This window comes from Octodon degus, unplaced genomic scaffold (assembly GCF_000260255.1).
Source record: "Octodon degus isolate 3935 unplaced genomic scaffold, OctDeg1.0 scaffold00023, whole genome shotgun sequence".
Classification (NCBI taxonomy): Eukaryota; Metazoa; Chordata; class Mammalia; order Rodentia; family Octodontidae; genus Octodon; species Octodon degus.
This window is the reverse complement of record NW_004524599.1, coordinates 16573448-16590062: the sequence shown is the minus strand read 5'-3', so window position 1 is coordinate 16590062 and position 16615 is coordinate 16573448. Positions and strand designations below refer to the sequence as shown.

Here is a 16615-nt window from a genome sequence, read left to right as displayed (position 1 = left end):
ATTAATGCATGCGCTGCCTTGGATTTTTCCTGACTCAACAAACGGCACCAGCTAAACACAGCCAGTAATAGGACTCTTGAGTCACCTAGATTCAAGTGTGTGTGCGTGTGTGTGTGTGTGTGTGTGTGTGTGTACATGCATGCGTGTGCATGGGCAGGGGTGTGTGGCGTGTTCCTTTTTCCTTTTTGTAAAAATAAAATTAAACATTCAAAGCTTAATTGCATCACAGGAGTAGAAGAAAATAGCTTTAGATAAAAGCATCGGCCAAAGGGAAAAGGACATGTGCTGCCTTATGAGTGTGGAGGCTGGAGGAGTGCACTGCAGAGTAAGCGGGACTGCCAGGGGCGGCTCGGGGCCCCAGGACAGCGCCTCCGCCTCGACCTCCACTGTCCCCTGCAGGAGGAGGAGGACGCCACGCACTGCTCACAGGAGTGCTTCGCAGGTCGGCTGGCTGGCTGGGTGGAGCGAAGGGAGGAGAGTCCATCTGCCATCCCGACAGAGCCCCCAAGCAACTCTTGCTCCGTACCATTCACTGCTGTTGTGACCAACTAGCCTGCACAATATACTGCGCTGAACATTAGGGAACAGGTCTAGCATATTTTGACACAATAGCATTGTTCTTTGGTCTGTTTGGCTTTTGCTCAGAATTGTATCTCTAGCCCTTTTATTTATTTATTTATTTTTAATCTTAAGGCAGGGTGTTGCTAAGTTGCTAAATTACCCAGGCTGGGCCCAAACATGTGATCCTCCTGCCTCGGCTTCCCAGACTACTGGGATCACAGCCATTCGCCACCACTTCCTGCTAACACAGCAGTATCTAGAAATTGGAAACTGAGGAAAGGTCCCAGGGCGGGGCACTGAGTGTGGTGCAGAGCATGCAGTGGGACTGAGGGCAGCGGGCGCTCTGGACCTCTCCTCCTTCGGAAGGAAACGGCACATATTTTGATCTTTCCGCTCTGTGTCCCTCTGTACAAGGCCACCCACAGTAGCACTCATGCCCCTTATTAAATAACGGTCAGGAAATGGCTCGAGAGGACAGGAATAGACGCCTTCCCCGGGCATCACTGTCACACTCAGGGGGCCAGCTGGGGGGCATCGGGTCCTTCACCTTCCGTGTCCGACTGCTATTTCTTCGCAAGCCTCCAAGTCACAGGAATCTGCGTCGGTGGGTGCAGCTGTTGGTCTTCGTAAGTGTAGGAGCAGCCCCTCCGACGACGGGAACAGGAAGCACATCGTGAAAAAGCATGACTACTCTGAAAGCAGAAGCAGCTACTGGGAAGAAACTGATGCGCTTGGGGAGACTGGAGAATACACGGAAGCGGCGAGGTCCGGTGCCCGGTGCCTTTTGCTTCAGGAATTTGAAGAGGGCTTATACTCCAGCAAGCAAATTATTTGCCCATTGAGTTCACCAGATTTCAGGCCACTCGAGAAGTGCTTCAGGGTGACAAACTGAGACCTTTCCTAGAGACAGAATCACCCCTTTGAGAGGCACGGTTTCATGACTGGAAGCCACTTTTTGCCTCTTCGTGTAGCCTCCGGGCTCTTAAATCTCAAATTTCAACTCTGACTGCTCTAGGAATTGGAGAAAGAGCAGGCATAACGTACCCCTGCCCCAGTGACTAACATCCAAAAATTAAAAAATTAAAAATAACTCAAGGAGGCAGGGAGACACCTCCCACCATGCAGGCTGTAGAACTGGGGTCTGCCTGCACCCCAGGGACCAGCACGGGTGCCCTGGCTGAGCCAGGCAAAGGCGCTCCCAGCACAAGTTCAAGGCCTCCTCTGCTGCGGCCAGCTGCCAGTCATCCTAGGGGTCAAGTCATCCGAACTGCTGATTTTTCCAAAAGTCTTCTCAAAGCAGCAGCAACCACAGCAGTTTTCCTGCAAAGCAAACAAAATCTGAATCTTGTTAATTCAGCAGGACTTTTAAAATTGTAATTAGTTGGTTGTGCCCCTTAGGAAAACCACAGATGACATTTTTTCATAATGGATGTGTGTACGGGGTGGGGGTGGGGGTTCCTGACAGATTCAGCTGCTTTCCATTGTTGGGTCTCTTTTTTCTTTTTCTTTTTAGTTTATGGGAGATATTTTAGCCTCTCGCTATAGTGAGGGACAAGGCCTCTTTGTTTCATTTGAAGCTCGGCTTCTGAGCAGTGGCCACAGCCCCTGGTCAGCTGGATCCCAGCATCAAAGTGAGGTTTTGGGTCTCACAGCGAGCCCAGCCTTCTCTGGGATCCCTGGGGGCCAGACTTGGGACCCACAGATGCCAGGCCCACAGGTGTTCGCTTCCCTTCTATACAATGGTGGGGTTCTGCAGAGAAGTTGCGTCCATCTTCCCACGCACTTCAAGTCATCTCTAGACTCCCTACACCACCTAGCATGGCATAGACACTCTGCAAATAGTCGGCATGCTGTTAGTCAGGGAACACGGCCAAGGAAGAAAGCGGCCCCTCCCGCTCTGATGCATGTGCTATCCAAATGTTTCCTCTGCAGTTGGTTGCTCTGAAGATGGGAACCTGCGGATGCCCAAGGCGGGCAGGATTGCCATTGGCTTTACGGCCCCTGCTGGCCTGGGGCTGCTCTGCCTCCTGCCCGAAATCACTTGGGTCTGGAAGGGCGTCCTAAGTGCAGGTCTCGGGCTGGCCACCATCACAGGGAGGGAGGGGTGAACTGAGTGCCACCAGGTTGATGCTGGGAGTATTTCCTTGACGCATCAAGAAACCGCTAACAAATTGAAGGAGATTTATATGCCTTAATTTACATTGCAAATTATGCCTTATTCATATGGCCTGGAACGCTGTCTTTTTCCACAGGAATAATCTTCAACCACCAGATCCTTAAAATCAATATTATCTCAAATTTGGTTTCACTCATAATGCCTTTTTGCCAAAAAAACCTCATCTCATCCTGGCAAGGGATACTATTGTGAAGAATAATGTTTTGTTTAACTTCTCAAATAAATGTGCTCCAAGAATTAATATCTTACATTTTAACTTTAAGTAAAAATTTTAAAAGTAGAAGCTTGGGGTGTAACTCAGGGGGAGCCCAGCATGTGCAAGGCCTTAGGTTCCATCCCCAGAACCACAAAAAGAATAAAAGAAGAAATATATAAACTAGGGAGCATCGGGTTTGGGTGGATCTGTGGCAGTTCTTCCTGGGGCGGCAGAGGGACTCAGGTGATTTTCTATGACTCATCCCAGGAGAACCTGGAAGAGCCAGGCATGAGGCCCCGTGGCATCTGGAGGCTCACCCGTGTCCAGAGTGGCCCCACCCTGAGATTCCCACAGGGCCACAGCTGACCACACCGAGGTGCCCACTGGAACGTTTGCCCTTCACAACTTGGGCCGCCTCTCCTCCATCACAGAGTCCAGAGCGCCTGTGCAGGCATGGAGGGACTCCACCTCCTCCACCCACCATTTCCTCCCGTTCTCTCCCTGCCAGGCCCTGGCGACAGGCCCGCCTTGGAATGCAACCCCTGTCACCCAGCGAATGCATTCCCACTAGGCCCCCAAAGTGACTCCAGCACTTCTGGTGGGAAGATAGTTTGTGGCAAACCTTCAGGGTTTGTGGTGACTGGGGACAAAACTGCTTCTGGGGGAGAGGGTGAGGGAAGGGAGAGAGCGAGGACAGACAGGGTCCCGGCCACACTGGGCCCTGGGCCCTCGCGACTCGCAGTGAAGGAATCCTTGAGCACAGTGACCCGCGTCCAGTGCCCCAGACCGGGGTCCTTGGGACAGAAAGGACCCCTCTGCTTCCTGTTACTGCTGAGGAGCAAGCACAGTTCTTGTAGGCAGAAAGCACCAGCCTTCCCTGGCTGGTCTCATAAGGGTACACGCAGCCAAACAGATGAAGACCTCCAGCCCACAAACACGGAGATCAGAGTGCAGGATTAAGTCCAGGGAGGCGGAGGGTAGCGCAGCAGTAGAGCACTTCCATTGTGTGTACACAAGTCTGGGTTCAACCCCCAGACTGCAAAAGGGGGCGGGTGAGAAATTAAGGCCAGTGGAGAGCAAGAACATGGATTTACACATCATAAATCCTATGCAGTTATTAAAATTTAGCTGCAAAAATGGCTATGAACTTATTGCCCAAGATTAGGGAGCTGTAGGGTTGGTAGCTCCCTCCCGAGGGCATAAGTGTTGGATTTTGAAGTTCTTCATTAGTGTACTGCAACTTCTGTAATCTTAACCTTTAGGGTACAGTTTGAGCTAAGGTTATTGATATGAAAGAAAGTATTCACATGTAAAACTATCCCGTAGTAATTCCAACAAAACTCCAGGAGAAGCATGAAACCTACATCTAAGTTTTATGTATGCAGTGGTTTTCCTGGGAGTCAGAGATCCGGGCCAAGGTCAGAGGTAGCTTGAAGGGAAAAAATAAATCTGGCTTTGGCTTCCAGGATAACAGAGGGAACCGTGCTCCGCCACATAATGGCTGCATGGCTTTAGCTGAGTTACTGAGTTTCTGAGCTCCAGACTTGGTTTGTCCATCTAGATGCAATTCTAAGGACCACTGGAGACAGTTTCCAGTCAGAGCCTGGAGCCTGCTATGCTAATTAGTGAGCGTAGTTGGCCCTGGCCATGCCCATGTTCCTCCACACTCCTGGCTGCAAGCTGTCTTAGATGATCTCTCTAGGCTGTGCTAGGACCTCAGGTATTGCAACTACCCTACCCCACACAGTAGGGATTCAAGCGCCCTCTGCTAGGACGTGGCAGAGCCAGGGTGCAAATGAGGCAACCTGAATTTGGGGATCCTCTCCCCCACACCAAGTGAAGCACTGCCCTGCTCCTCACAGTTTGCCCAAAACTCTCAACATCTCGCTCATTCTCTAGCTGGAGCGTGGCACACACCTCTTCAGGGAACCACTGCAACAGGGGGCTCATTTTTAAGACTGCTTGATCTGTGATTTCCCACATTGTAACCATAATTAGCCCCCCAATTTTCTTCTCAGGAAAAGATTTGATACTAACCTTTCAAAGGGGTGTCTTCCGTGGACTATTTGGTCATGAGATTATGAGCATCGGAGTTGCACTTCTTCTAGGAAAGCAAGAGATATTTGGGGAAGGATTAGAACTGTTTTCAGCGGTTCTGACTTAAGAACACAGAGAGTCAGTGATTCTCCACCTAGTAAAAACCTTCTTCAAGAGATAATCCTGAAGTCTAAATTGCCACCGACCTCAGAGCAGTCACATTCCCGCCCTGCCCGCCCGGCTGCAGCATGTTACCCACTCTACACCAGCAGCCCGTCATCATTTCCCCTCCTCCCCCCTTAGCACCACCGTCAATACATGTAGGGCCCAGTCACACTTAATGTTTTCATGTGTGTCTTATCAAAACCCACTCTGGCCAAGCACAAGGGCATATGTTTGTGAAAGTAAGGATGCAATGACTGCAAGGATGAGTTAGACCCAGGAGGGGCTTCTGCCACAATTGTTCAAGTCTAGTAGCAGACAAGGGTGATATAAGTACCCAGAGAGAAGGGAAGAGAAGAAGAGAGGAGAGGAGAGGAGAGGAGAGGAGAGGAGAGGAGAGGAAGAGGAGAGGAGAGGGGAGGGGAGTAGAGGGAAAGGGAAGAAAGAGAAACAGAAAGAACCTTCAGTTTAGGGACCAAGGAAAGCCATGGTTAAAAAAAAAAGAAAAAAAAAAAAAGATGGCCTTCACCATAGGCCTTAATTGGCAGGATCTGGAGAAGAGCTTCTTTGGACAGAGATGGTTACAGCTGGGGACATTCAAAGGCTGGGCCCACCTCATGTCATGTTGAGCCTGAGAAAGAAGCTGGGGAGCTTCAGGACTAGAGTTCAGAGAGGGAGGCGCTTGCTCAGGATTGGCATGGTTAAGAGGTGAAGAACATATGCACAATGAAAAGGGATACATAAGAACTCATAATGCATCAATAATTTGCTTTATTTATTACTGGATAGAATTCCACTGAGTGGCTGTACCACGGTTCAATTAACCACTTATGCATTAAAGAATATCTAGGTTGTTTCCTGGCTGGGGATATTATGAATAAATTGTTACAACCAAAAAAAAAAAAAAAAACACACATAAAATACTTCTAAAATAGAATTCAGGTCAAATGATAAATCCTGTTGGACTAGAAATAAATTTTCAGCATAAAGGTAAGTTCTTATTTTAGATAACATATAAGAACAAAGATTATTCCAAAAACAAATCTTCTGGAAAAATATGGTCTGTTATACAGACCACGCATCTCTAGTCCAGGATTAAGTTTGAAATATTCCAAAACTGGAAGCTTTTGCAACGCCAACATGACGCTAGAAGGGGAACACTCCATGCCCGACCTCAAGTGACAAGCAATAGCCTAAATCTATGCTTACAAAAAATATTGCTTAAAATTGCCTTCAGGGCACGTGTATAAGGGGGATGCGAAATATAAATGAATTTCATCCTTAGACTTGTGTCACACCCTTGACATTTCTCATCTAGTATATGCGAACATTTCAAGGCCAGAAAAAATCCAAAATCAGGGACATACTCAGTCCATAGGGGATACATATTTTGGATAAGGGATACTCAACTTGTTTTTCAGTGAAAAAGAATATATTGTTTGAATATTGGCTTTCAGTAGTTCCAAACACGTACAGCAAGAATGGTTCTAGGAAGGTGGCTGAGGCTCCCTTTAGCAGTACAAGAGCAGAGTGGCCCAGGTCGGCCCCAGACTCCAGGATTTACCTTCTTCCTGTACAGAATGGGCACACTAACATCGGCCTCAAAGGTTAGGCGTGAGGGACTCACGAGCTAATAAAGAAGTCTGGGCAGTGATTGTCACAATGTCACATACTGATAATTTTTTTTCTCTGTACCAGGGATTGAACTCAGGACCCTGCCTGATAATTTTAATAACTAGACTTATAGAAGAGAATTTGTTTCTTTGAATTGCTGCATTCTTGAAATATTTATTCACCTCAAGTACCAGCAGTTGGATGGAGTAACCAAAAGGTGATTTTCATTGTTGCATGGTTAAAAAATATCATAAGCTCCGTAGGGTATGCGGCATCGTGAATTTTCTGCTGTGGTTTCTATATTGTCCTGCCAGGTCAAAATGTATTTGGACACCAATAAGCTTGGGTAAAAATATATTCATGGAAAATGGGCTCAAAATAAGTTGGTCACCCTAATAAGCAGTTTATGCATTTGGGATGAGGTACTGGCTAGGTAATAAGTCTATTTTTACTTGGCATTGGTACCAATTATCAAGGAAAGGTATATTCAGACACAAATAAAACTTAGTGCTGACGCTGAATTTAGAAATAGAGTTAATTTCAATAAAAACTGCATGTGGAAAAACTGAGTACCTGAAGCCCAGTCATTCCAAGGTTTGTTGGTCAGGGGGAAAGTTCCATTCCAAACCCAGGGAGTAGGGAGGTTGAGGAGGAAAAGTGGAGGAAATAGAGTGTGTTCAGCACGCACCACGGGAGGCCCCGGCGGCTGCCACCTTCCCGGTGCGCCTGTCGGACCCGTGCTCTGTGAGCCTGAAGGCACAGCCGGCTTACTGCACTGATGCGCAGCCTGCCCGGCTCACCATCCTAAATGCTGAGACAGTTACTTAAATGTCATGTGTCTGTGTTACTTCTAGAATCCACTATTTTTTTTTTTGGATGAAAACAACCTGAGGGAGTCAGAGAAGCCACTGCAGAAGCTACCCTAGCAATTCAGGGGACAAACAGCCCAGGCCAAGACAGCTAGGGGGATGGAGAGAATTGGGCAGATTCCAGAGGCGATAAGGTACGGGACTGGGCATACATTAAATATGGGATGAGGGAATGCAGGAGAAGGCAGGAACAAAGAGTTTGTTGATACCACTCAGTGGCCTCTTTCAATAAGAAGACAGTAAAGAAGGTGGTGAGCTAGGGGTGGGGTGTGGCTCTGGGAGGGGCTGAGAAGACCCAAGTGGAAAATCCAGCACACAGAGGTATATGAGGTTGAAGCTCAGGAGGAAATCTGCAGAAGAGTTGCCTAAGGGAGTTGGGACATAAACATTTTGGGAACAGGAATAGAAAGAGATTACACGGCCAGAGGCTAGTGCAGGTATAGGTGTCATCGTTCTCAACAAACACTTCAGTCTTTCATCTCTGAAAAAGACCCCTTCATGCTTACTTATATGGGCATGTAGAGCAAACTGAGTAGTAAAGGTTGGTGGTGCATGTCTGTAATTCCAGCTGTCTGGGAAGCAGAAACAAGAGAATCTTGAGTTCAAAGCCAACCTGGGAAACTTGGCAAACATGCCTCTGAAGAAATTTTTTTTTCTGTATTTTAGGGAAGGGTCTACAGGGTGTTCAGGGTCTCACTACTACATCGGACTCATAGTGATTCTCCTGTTTACCCCAAGAGCTAGGATTATAGGTATGCGCCACCACACCCAGTCTCAATTGTCGTCTCAGCGCGCCCTGGGGATGGGGGTGGCAAGGCAGGCCTGGGGATCGAAACTCCGGCCCCTGCGCCTGCTTGCAGGTGCTTTAATCTGCTGAGCTATTTCACTGGCCCTCACCAAAGAAAATTTTTAAAAGGGCTCAGAATGTAGCTCAGTGCTAGAACTCTTGCTGAACATGCAGTGAGACCCTAAATTCAATCCCTAGCATAAAAAAAGAAGAAATAAAATAGTTGGTGCCCAGAATAGAGTAAATCAGGTAAGCAGGGGATCTACAATTCTGAATTCTGTTTTATGGAATATTACTCCAGAATGTGTACACCAGCAAGTCTTGCCCACACTATGTTTTTCATACATACATGTATACATATATACATCCCAGCCCATATATGTGTGTGCACAGAGTATTCTAAAGTAATAATGGATACAAAGACAATAATAAGCACTTATACTGAAAATAACATTCAGGTAAATAAACAATGCAATCAGCAGTTTTTTAAAAGTCAAACTGCTCAATAAAATATTTGAAGCAATTTACCATTAGCACAAAATTTTCAGGCTGTATGAGAAAGCAACAGAAGGAACCTCATGGAAGGTGAAGATGAACGATCATCACCAGACGGGCAGGCGGGAGAAGAGGAGGAAAGCACAGAGGGCTTCTCACCTGTGCGTGGAGTCTGGCGTGGAGCTCGTGACTGGACAGCCAGGGGTGCTTGAGAGCTTCACTGGCACTTATTCTCCAACTAGAGGGCAATTCAGAGGCTTACTGTAGGAACACCCCCAAGGAGGCCTGCAGTTGCAATGGATATCTTTGGTCTTGCCTACACCTTCAGTAGACCAGAAGGCTGAACGCCATGTTTACAGCAAAGTCTATGTTTCCTGGAATTGTGTGCTATGGGTAGTAGCACAGATGACCATCAGATCCAACCAGGATAACAACATTGGTAAGACAAGTGAGGCAAATGATCAAAATTATTTTAATAATTTAACATCTACTCCAAGTACTGTAATTGGAGCCTTTCTTATGACATGAAAGTGAACCTCCTGCATTGAACTTCTAATAGACAGCATAAGAGTAAATTTATATTATTGTAAATAAAACACTACCTCGCTACAAACTGTGGACAGGGTTTCAGGGTAAATCCTGAGGGGATCTGACTGACCTTGTCAGATATAAAAGTTACATTTCTTGTTATATAGGTCTTGCTTTATCTTGGTCTTAACCATCCAGCAGAAAAGTATAAAAATGAGGTATAAAAAGTAAAGCCATATTAACATGCTGAGCTGTAAAAGGCTCGAGCGAACAACCTCTGACATTGCCAGTCCTATGGATAACCCACTACTATTAGGGACTACTAGATCACTTTGCTGAATTCAGTGGAATACCCATCTCTGACAAAAGTAAGCAAAAAGGGGGATATAAATGAAAGACCATTTTTCAGTGAAAAATATATATCTATATATACAAAATAATTAGCATAGATATACAGCTACTTTCTCTTAGTTCAATGAGAAGTTTTGAACTAATAGTGTTTAGACAAGATATCATGTCTGCATCTTGTCCTCTGAATGACTACTATGAAGACAACAATATGCAATGTATTAATTATTGTAACTGTCCTACTAACCTGTTTTGAAACTGTCTCATTGATACTTCTTTCTCAATAAAATTAATATATAAAAAATAAACAAAATACTGCCTCAAAGTGATTCCTGATGATTACAAAAGGAATTTAAATCTTTTGAATATATTAACTTCTGAATTACTCTAATCTGTTTCTGGGCAGTCTCAAGTAGCTTTCAGTAGCCATAAAGCTTCAGTTTGTAGAAATGCTTCAATACGATTGTGTTATTAGATACTAAACACTTAAATATAAGACTGGAAGACAAAGGACATTGTACTTTCAGGGACTACGTTGATATGGTCCTGATTATAGGACCCTAAACAGGCAGCAGTTGCTAAAAAAAAAAACAAAAAACAAAAAACCCACAAACTTTACTTCTACGAACCTCAGATGGAAATAAATTTTAGGACGGGGTCCCCACAGCGGACCGTGCTGAAATATGGCTGTTACTACTCACAAGTCAAAGATTTAAAGTCTGGCCATGAGAAAGTTAACAAGAACATTGTACTCATAATTAGGCTCTAAATAACTAGGTTTATATTTATACCCCTGAAATTTATTCTGTGATCCTGATATTTGGCTTTGGCCTTAGCTTCGTGCAAATATTGACTTTGCGATTAAGCCAGGTTAAAAAAAAGAAAAAAAAAAAAAAAAAAAAAGGATTAAGCTAGGTGCTCAGGGTTGCCCCTTAGATATGAGTGCAGGAGTGGGCAGGGCCGGCAGCGGGCCCAGAGGCCCTGCCTCGCAGCCTGCTCTGCGTGAGCCCCGCGCCATCCCTGCTCGCAGACTCAGCTGCGCATCTGTGAAATTGTGCTCATTAGCTCCACATGCACAGATGCATGTGGAAGTGGAGAAACACATGCAAGCATGTCTAATGCCCATGGCCCCGGCCCTCGGTAGACTGGAGACACCCACGCCTGTCGTGCTCCCAGCGTGCACAGGCATCATAGGTGACTCGAGGAGGGTGGATCCTAATGGCCCTGGTGGTTTGTACTACTTCCTGTTTCTGCCAGAACACAGGATGACCTGAGTTACCTTTTCTCCTTAATTAGGAGCTTGGAGATGAACTCCCTGGCTTCATCTGAGATGTCCTGAAATTCTTCATCCTCTAAGTCCCACCTGCAGGCCAGGATGTTGCTCAGCGTCTCTGCATCATTGTCACCCAGGAAAGGGGACAAACCACTAAGTCTACAGGACACAGGATCCAAAGTGAGTATTTTTAAAATAAGCCTCAAATCCTTACAAACAGGTTGCTTTTTGATTCTGTCATTTAAAAGGAGAAGAGGAAAATAACAAAGACGCACAATTTTATAACCTATTATTGCAACCAGAAAAACGCTTTCCTCTCCCATTCCAGGTCTTAACTAAACAACGGTGACAGTGAAGGCTGCAGCTACACTGGGATATAAATCTTAAATCTCATATTCCTGCTCAAGCACTTCACAGCTGTTAAGATGCTGTCACATACACAGAAGGCAAATGCCAGGAATGTCACCTCTCGGAAGTAAGGCCAGCATGAGTCACAAAGAAGATTGGGGTAAGGGTGGGGCTCTTTATAAAATGACTTTTAGGGCTTTAGGTATGTCCTAGGAATCAGTGATCCATGAAGAGGACACACATCCACATTTCAAGGTGATGTGGGAGAAGAGCTTACTCCTCTCATCCACAGATTCAACAGAACCTAGAAAGCAACCACGGCATAGTGTTTTCTAAAAACCTAAATTAGCGCTCTTGTTCAAAATAGCCAAGCCTCAGAGAGCGGGCACGGATGGAAGATGTGTGCAGGAGAGCCAAAGCTGCTTACAGCATGTAGGCGATGACCCCCACACTCCACATGTCTGTCGGGAAGGAAACAAAGTCATAGTTCACAACTTCGGGGGCGAGAAATTCAGGGGTTCCAAAGTTCACCTTCAGTTTCTCCCTGGGTTTGTATCTGGAATTGAGGAAACAAAGTGGAAAGACAGGAAGTGTCGATCAAAACTCAAAACTCATGAATGCTGCACGGACACAGCCTATGACACAAAATACCTCCCGCTATCCAGTGAATTGAAACTACGCAGACTTTAAAGGGGATCATGTATTCGTGTCAGTTTTGGAAACCAGCAGAAAAGTCCCAGAGATTTCTAGAGCAAAATTCACTCTATAAACCTTTAATAACCTGAAACAGTTATGGAGAAAAAAAAAGACAAAGAGAAAGCCAGTAGAGTCCCTGGCATGTAGCTGGTTTGAATAAGCCCATGTTAATGAATAAACGGAAGGCTGTGACAATTTACAACCCCTCTTTGAGGCAGGCAAGCACGCTGAATTGTAAACGCGTCCACGTAAACCCTTCAAGCCCTTGTGAAGCTCCCACATGCTGGAGCCTTGCTGTCTCACAGTAGCCCTTTTCTTGTCAGATGGAACAAACACAAAAAACTAAGACAAACTCTTCAAACGCTAAAATAATGGCTTCGGACTTAATGCCTCTCCGCATTAGGTTTATACTTTCTCACAATTTTATTACATGTATTGTGGAAGCCTGCAGACACTAAAATCTCCAGTGCCGCAAGGTAAGACTGAACGTGAGTTTTGTTAAATTAATTCTAAATGAGGGCGTGGGAATAAAGGGCACGTTAGATTTATCTTTGCAAAGAATGAGCACCAGATATGTCCCCTAACTTTGTTCCTACACCTATGTCCAAACACACATACCTTCTGGCCAATCCAAAATCAATAATTTTTATTTGTTTAGTGTCCCGATTCACACAGAGGATATTCTCAGGCTGCCAGGAGAAAGAGACACATTAGCAATGAAAACAACTGTGCTTTGCTCAAATTGTTCTTCAACCACAACTAAAAATACAACAATGCTCAGGAAAAACATATCAGGCTTTTCACTAGGGGCTAGCTCTTCTGTGTGGGCACTTTCTCCTCTAATTATGTGGTGGATGAGGCCCTCAGCACCCTGCCAACCTTGCATCACCCTGCCTGTCCCTCTCCACGGTTTTGCAGTTGACCATAATACATGAGTTCAGGCAGAGGCCTCTGTGAGGGAGGACAGAGCACGAGGCTGTTTCAGGACTTCATTCCATGGGGGAGGCCAGCTCAGACTTGACATCGCCCCCCATCCCTAAAATTATTAAGTATGAATTCCCCTGTCTTGGAGGAATATTTTTTCCAAAGATTTATGAGTTCCCAGAGAAATGGCCTGATTTACTTAAACAACCACATTGAATGTGCAATCTAACATAAGCGCTCCCAAAACCTCTAGAGTTTCCCTTTGCGCTGGGTTTTTGGGAAAGCTGCATGTTAAAGGCAGGCTTTTCTCTCCGATTCATTCTTTATCTTCAGAAACTCTTAAGGTTTTGCTGTTTGGTTTCAATGCCTACAGCCCCCGATAAAGTGCTCTCTTGCAGTCAGGCTCTGCTAAGACTTTACCCTGTTAATCTGATGATCTTGGGTGAAGCAGGAGAAAAGCAAATAACAGCACTAAACTCAGTGTCTCAAGAATGTCTTACAAATACACCTACTTTAGAGACGACAGAATTACTGAGATCTAAGAAAAATAAAAGGCTTGATTTAAAGTCAAAGTCTGTAAAGCTGAAAGTTTTCAATGAAGAGACAAAAACTCTCACACTATGGCTTCAGTACCTCCCTTTGCGCTGGAGGCCTGAGCGGAGCTGCTGAATACCTTGGGCTCCACTTGCCCTCCTTTTAGCTGGGTGTGTAGCTCCCTCCCACCTCCTACCTGAATGAGAAGAGGCTCAAAAAGATTAGGAACTCAAGACATATTTAGGAACGAATGTAGAGTTCTCTTTATCAGTATCGAGTACTCCACTGCATTGGATGTGACATCTTTAGAAATTAATCCTTTCCTAGAATATATCTAAAACAGATGTCTGTCACTTTACACGTAGGTGGGGGCCATGTGAGGCAGTTGGTTTCATGCTTAAATAGCTAATCGGCCATGTATGAAGCTGTCGGGTTTTCAGAGAATACCAGAGCATCTTAAAACTGGCTTGCACAATGTAAAGAAATAGCTCTGAGGGTACTTCCAAAAGTTAATGCTTATGATCAGGAAATCAAAGAATTTTCACTGAATGAGATTTGTAGAACAGAAAAAAAAAATATAAAGAAGTCTTTTTAAATCACCCGTACTTAATGACTCCCAATGCTTTTAGCCCTTTTTCTTCTAAGGCGCTTTCTAAAAAGCTAGTCTTTAATGACCAACCCAGCCATCATCTTGATTATTATCTTCATACATAAGCTATAAATAAAATAGTCCAGAGCAAGTCCTTCAGTGTTTGGAAGCCAGAGAGAGAGAGTGACATGGCTCAGGATAGGTCAGTTCCTGGCTCCAGCTGCCCTTCAAATCCCTTCAGAATATTCACAGTCCAGGAAAACAGGCACGGCTATGCTCAGTTCACGGCCACAGACTTTGCCAATGACTTTTAACCTCTGACTTCATCATTTATATAGCACTTCCCCCTGCCCTACTCCTGCAAAACAGCCAATGGGAAAGGCAAGGCACATAAATCAAGGCAGCGAGGGAGGCCAAGTCGTAGGAAGGAGGCCATGGAAACCTATTTAAAGAGGCTAGATTTATTCAGCTGCATGCTCCCTGGTGACTCGCAATAGCTGGTATGTTCTGTGGAATACACACTTTATCTCACTGTCATGCTGTGCAAGCAGGAAGATGAGAAAATGACCGAGCCACACAAGGAGATGCGCTTCACGACGCTCAGCTCCAGCCCTAGATTCTATCGGGGTCACACGTGGCCTCAGTCTTTCTCTAGTTTGCGTCCAGCTCTGCTAGGGCTTCATGAGCAGGGCGACTTCTCCCATGTGCTGGCTCCCAGCCCCAGCGCGGTGCCACAGCCTCCTCCTGCTGGCTGGCATGTGAGCCTCGCCATCCGCCTGCGCTGTACTCTGCTCTCCACAGCTCGTCCTCAGTGGTCCAGCCAAGCCCATAAAAAAGTAAACCCGAAAGCCCAAAGCTTTATTCTTTGAGCTCTAGAAAGTCTGACTACAACTAGGGAATTGAGAGTTAGCTAGAAATCCTCCGCCCTGTACGCTCTAACGAGAAGGCTGCGACAAGGATATTGTGGTAGTATGGTGGTTTCAGTTCTAAACTTTTAGGGAAACCACTTCCTGTGCCAATTTCTTCAACATGGACAAGTTACAAGAATCCTAACAGTAGCCTCTGAAGATGGTGACAAAAGTTGAGAATGAGACCAAAATCCAGATTTTAAGACTAGTGTGGTGGCACATGCCTGTGAAGCCAGCTGAGGTAGATGAATTGTCACAAGTCTGAGCCCAACTTGGAGTACACAATGAGTTCAAGGCCAGCCTGAACTACGTAGGGAGACCCTGTCTCAAAACAAATAAACAAAAGTAGAACACCAGTTTTCAGGCATGGACTGTGCATGCACTCCTGGCTTCTCGAAAGGCTGAGGCAGACGCATCACCTGAACCTAGGAACTCAGGGCAACACAGAAATACACAACCTGTTTCCAAAGCAATCCAGACTTTTGTTAATTCCTAAGAACGTAACCAGTGACTGCAAACTGCCTCGCCTGGCATATACTGTCCACAGGGCCCTCTGGCCAACACAGGGAGGGCATGGGACAGCTTTACATCCCACAGGGTGGAGAATGCGTGCTACCTTCAGGTCCAAGTGCAGGATGTACATCTGATGCATGTGCCTTATGCCCTCGCATATCTGCTTGACGAACAGGATGGTGTCGAGCTCCGTCAGGCTGCAGGTCTCGTCAATGATGCGGTCGAACAGCTCCCCGCCTTCCACGCTACAGAGGAGAGAGGGGCGAAGCGCTCAGGCCTTGTACTGAAGGGCATGGGCTTTCTTGTAGCTAAGGGTGCACGAGCTTCTCTGACTGTTCCACAAGACACACGTGAAGCGCTTTCTCCCCTTCTTTGCTACCTGCGTTCCACACCGGGGCTCTGCTCGGGGGCAACACACATGCCTTCCTTTCACAGAGGGCAAGTATGAAAGTCCGTTTGGTCAGCAGCTGCAGCTCTGGGACGAGTCTGCCTGTCCCGCCCTTTGACACATGCCAGAGGTAAGAGCATTCCAAGGACACAGGCGGGACCCTCTGAACCCCAGCGGCAAGGCTGCAACCCTCTGCCCCTCAGCCTAACTGGAGTGATGAAGAGCTTCCGAGCCAGCCTAACTGGAGTGATGAAGAGCTTCCGAGCCGCTGATGCTTTACTACGCAATGTGCTTTATGGCACAGTGATGAGCAAAACCAAGCTGGAAACAAGTGTGCTGAATCCCAATAGCAACTCTGTCCTTTTCAGAATCAGAACTACTCCTTTTCTTCCTTATGATCAAACTTAGGACCTCACACCTGCTAGGGAAACACTGCTAAGAAGCTACATGCTGAGCCCAGAACCAGGCATGCTCCAACCAGTTGTGAAATTTTTACAAAGGTAATTCTAAATTGAAGGCCGCTAGTCCCTGTCACCAAGGGTGTGACATGAACTTTGCGTTAGTGATCACAGCCACAACCACCCTTACACACATAGAGTTTTCTGTCCACAGTTTCATTTACTCACAGTCTAACATAAGAAGATACGGGGCCAGCCAAAAACCTCAGCA

At 46.0% G+C, this 16615-nt stretch overlaps 1 protein-coding gene across 5 annotated transcripts in view; it reads right to left on the bottom strand.

Moving 5' to 3' along the window:
• Positions 1-231: 231 nt before the first annotated feature.
• Positions 232-16615, bottom strand: part of Mylk4 (myosin light chain kinase family member 4) — a 78595-nt gene continuing 62211 nt past the window's right edge. For 2 of the 5 annotated variants that reach the window (XM_023712072.1, XM_023712076.1), the window contains 7 exons: positions 15662-15803; positions 12709-12779; positions 11822-11950; positions 11053-11205; positions 9057-9135; positions 4971-5037; positions 232-1881 (listed from right to left, as the gene is read on the bottom strand). In XM_023712072.1, the coding sequence (XP_023567840.1) occupies positions 4996-5037; positions 9057-9135; positions 11053-11205; positions 11822-11950; positions 12709-12779; positions 15662-15803 (616 nt within the window). In that variant the 3' untranslated portion in view covers positions 232-1881; positions 4971-4995. Of the gene's footprint in view, positions 1900-4970; positions 5038-9056; positions 9136-11052; positions 11206-11821; positions 11951-12708; positions 12780-15661; positions 15804-16615 lie in introns of all 5 variants that reach the window. The other 3 variants (XM_023712075.1, XM_023712073.1, XM_023712074.1) reach the window with 3 other exon arrangements.